This window comes from Anopheles merus, chromosome 2L (genome assembly GCF_017562075.2).
Source record: "Anopheles merus strain MAF chromosome 2L, AmerM5.1, whole genome shotgun sequence".
Classification (NCBI taxonomy): domain Eukaryota; kingdom Metazoa; phylum Arthropoda; class Insecta; order Diptera; family Culicidae; genus Anopheles; species Anopheles merus.
The window spans coordinates 1,942,833-1,946,826 of record NC_054083.1 but is presented as its reverse complement, the minus strand read 5'-3'; the positions used below and the strand labels follow the sequence as shown (position 1 = coordinate 1,946,826).

Genomic DNA, 3,994 nt, shown 5'->3' with positions numbered 1-3,994 from the left:
CTAGAATTAAGGAAAGAAGAGTTAGATTGTAAGAAAAAAGATTTAGAGTTTAGGCGCGATGTAGCTATCAAAACGTTGGACTTAGAAAATCGCAAATTCGAATTTCAACAAGAAATAGCCAAACAAAAAAATGAGCTTAAACTAGCTATAGCAAATAAGGAGTTAGAAATAAGTTTTGCATTGTTAGCTTTAAAAAAAAACCAAAATAATTAAACATTTTACAGCGATTAATAACGAATAGAATTTAATAAATCCTTTTTTATTGAATGTGTGGCAAACAATCAACGTACACCAGAGAAGTTTTATTGTAAAACTACAGTACTTTATATGGTATATGTGTAAAAGATCGGAGAGTGCAGGCTAAGATTCAGTACCTGGCGAGAAGAAATAAAGAACGGGTGTATATATTGAATACTCTACAGGTTTTCTTATAATATCCCAGTTGAAGATATTTTATTCGTTAAATGCTGTTAACATTTCTTCAATGTCATGTTGCCATTCAATGTTGTTCTGAATGCATATGTTGTGCAATGCACAACATATGTTAAGAATATCTCCACTTTTTTTTTGATCATAGTTAAGCCTATTGCTAGCACCAAATAAACATCTAAAGCGTGTTTTCAATATTCCTATTGTACGTTCGACAACGTTCCTTCCTTTGGTATGTCTAATGTTAAAATTAGACTCAACGGATCCTTCTTCAGGATCACGATATGGCATTACGAGCCAAGGCTCAGCTGGATATCCTGCATCACCTACAAAAACGTTGTTAATAAAGCATTAATGAACCCATTGTATAAACCTTAATTCATTTGAATGTTACCTAATAATTTATCGGTTCCACCAGTGGCATGCATATTTTCAAAATGATCACGTACAGGACTGGAATTCCATACGTACGAATCATGAGAAGATCCACAAAATCTCGGATCAACTGCTCTAATGCGGCATTTATGATCACACACCTGTAAGATTTGAATGCATACACGTTCAGCAAAGTTAATACACATTAATGTATTCCAAGGATACTTACAATCATAGCGTTGATACTATAATACTTTTTACGGTTAAGATACGGCATTGGTCTAAAGCGTGGCTTCATGATGCGTATGTGTGTTCCATCGACACACATTACGACATCTCTTATTCCAGTTTTTTGAAAAAAATACTGCTTTGCTTCTATTTTTTCGTTTGGTGTCATCTCCAAACGAATCCAGTCACCTAATAAAGTTAGAAGCGGTGGTATGACCTCACGTAGAGTGTCCGAAAAGGTCTGCTGCGCTAATGCCACCAAAAAATCTTGACCATGCTGGTAGCGGCCCTCTGCAAAAAAAATAAGACATGATGCCAACTTGCTTGTTGCATCAACGCCGTTACTTTTTTGTGTGTTCAACTTGTTTCGAATTTTGTCTAAAATGCTTGAAAATATTGCTTTGGTGATCCGGAAGCTTTCAATAAACCTAAAATGTAAAAAAAAATTGGTAAGAAAATTTAACTAAGGATTGTATTGTATTGCATTTACTTACGCTTGATCAGGTAGTTGCAAAGGATCTGTTTCTTTTCTCAATTTCCTACTAGTATTCCTCAACAACAGTTGTTCTTCTTCGTCATCATCATCATAAAATTGCATGTAATTCATTTTTAATTTGTTTTAAGTGGTAAAATTACAACAAGAAACACACATATCAAACTGTTACAACAACAAAAACAAGAATGACATAGCAATCCAAATGACAGTGACAGAGCTTAATACCAGATTATAAACGCATGAATGGTGCTGTCATACGTTTATTTTGAATTGAGCGACGAATGGATTGCGACGAACGATTTCACCGGTATGGCTGAATAATTTCAATTAGAGGGGCCCTTCACGATTCTAGTCAGTTTTTTTGTATGGAGTTTGACAGTTGGAGGCTGAAATCATGTAAACACTCCATACAAAACCACACAAAAACTAACCTGCAATTTTCAGTCTAGATTATTCTAGCCACAAAGCTAGAATTAGATTCTAGTATCTACTCGAAAATACGGTGTTGTTTACATTTATCCCAAGGTGCATTAAAGAGATTAGGTGGTGGTGGTTGCAAAATATCGCCACAGAGTTTTGCATTAATATTTTTTGTTGTAAAACAGGTATCTTTTGCACAAATTTTATGCTTTAAGAACATCTAAAAAATTCATCAATAGCATACAATATTTCAAAGAATTAAAATATTTGCAAAAAACACATGGAGCTGTCAAATTTAGAGGAATCCCGTACTGCGAATTCACGTATATCGAGTATCGCGTACTGCGGATAATTGCTGTAATTTTAGAACCAATATAACATCACTTTTTGACAGAACGAGTGAAAACTTTTGCTCCAACGAGCTTTCTTGAGGCTTGACGAATATTCAAAACACTCTTAAAATCTTCATTCAGAAACAGAAGCGATAAAAATACACCTTGGGATAAGCCCACCTGTATATTATACCCACTTAGATAGCTGCCCGAAAACTGCTATACAATGCAAATAGCTGACAGGCTGAAATTTCAGCCTACGAATTTACAACGGAAAGGGCCCCAGAATTAGAAAATTATTTGGAGTTAGACACCTTTTGGAATAGGCTCTGTAATGGGTTAGGGTGATAGCTAAGGTGGCCAAATATTCTGATGAGTGTACATACGGTTCAACTGATCAACGCGTACCATCGCGGTCGGTCAGTTTTTACTGACATGAGCCGAGGTGGAATAACACTTCGTTCGAAGCGGACTTTTCAACACTTGATCGTCCAGGCGATCATAGACACCTTTAGGAGGTTTCCCTTACTGGAAATGTTGGAGTTTAGAAGCCTTACCTTGGGTAGGGGGACATAACTAAACTCTTGAATTAAGTTGGAAGGCGAAGTATTAGGAAGCGTAACGTCCTATCTTGGCATTCCGAACGAATCTGACTTGCCATGGTCGGAATTGGTTTTATTTATACTCAAGATATGTTATGGGTTTCGTAGATTTGGTTTGGAATATGTTTTTGTCCTAATTAAATGTTATTGTTATTGGAAACAATTTATAAATTGAAATAGTGTAGGGTGTTTGTCAATTTGTGCCTATGCTGCGCTTTTAGTGTTTTTACAAAGGTTCTGGAAAGTTTCAACTGTTCTAGCCAAAGAACGAGTGCGTTCGTCGATCATTGCCTACACTGCGCTTTTAGCAATACGTTGCTATGTGTTCTCGGTTCACCTAGTTTGCCTGCAGTAACGCCTGATTTGCTTATTATGCGTCTTTTGGGTGTTTTCAAGTAGTGTGTCACAATTGTTTTTATATGAACGATGAATGAATATGAATTCTTCCGGTTGCTTTGTTATGGTATGATCTGATTTGCTGAGTGTGTTATAATGAATGTGTTGCAATAGTGTGATTTGGCTTTCTGATGTGTGTCACAATGTGTCTATAGCTGATAGTGTGTATTATAATAAGTTCTGTATAGCAGATATGCTACACCTCCCCCTTCAATAGAATAACGTAAATAATGAAATTGTTTGAAGTTATTCTTTTCATTTAATTAAACTTGTTTTTTATGCTTTTTTTTGTTAACTAATAAAATCATTTCTTATCGCTTAAGTTGGGTAATATTTTATATAAATTTTTCTATTATCTAGAGATAAAGAATTGGGAATATTTACAGGGTTTTCCAATTGAGTTTAGACTAGCAGCATACTTTTTTTGAAAAGTCGCAATCGATTCTTGACTAGCATCCTCCATTTTTGATTACTGGCAATGGAGTATTGACTAGGAGCAATTGATTTCAGCAGACCGATTGCTGGCGCGGAGTGACCAGATTGTTTTTAGAAGTTATCGGTACGAACTCTAAAGCAAATACGGTATTTTTCTACATGACAGTCTAAGAGCGTCGCGTTTATAACACCCGGTGTGACAGATCGACTTAAATAACAATCTGTGGATAATATTTAACTCATCCGTCGACTAGTTTAAAGCATTTGTTTTACTGCTATAT

The 3,994-nt window shown here is 35.6% G+C and overlaps 1 protein-coding gene across 1 annotated transcript; it reads right to left on the bottom strand.

Annotated features, from left to right (window-relative positions):
• Nucleotides 1-413: 413 nt before the first annotated feature.
• Nucleotides 414-1,687, bottom strand: LOC121594204 (putative nuclease HARBI1). The gene is made up of 4 exons (XM_041917253.1): nucleotides 1,527-1,687; nucleotides 1,034-1,460; nucleotides 824-965; nucleotides 414-755 (listed from the first exon to the last, which is right to left on the bottom strand). The coding sequence occupies exons 1-4, from the start codon at nucleotides 1,637-1,639 to the stop codon at nucleotides 454-456; spliced, it is 984 nt and encodes a 327-aa protein (XP_041773187.1). The 5' UTR covers nucleotides 1,640-1,687; the 3' UTR covers nucleotides 414-453.
• Between the last annotated feature and the right edge of the window lie 2,307 nt (nucleotides 1,688-3,994).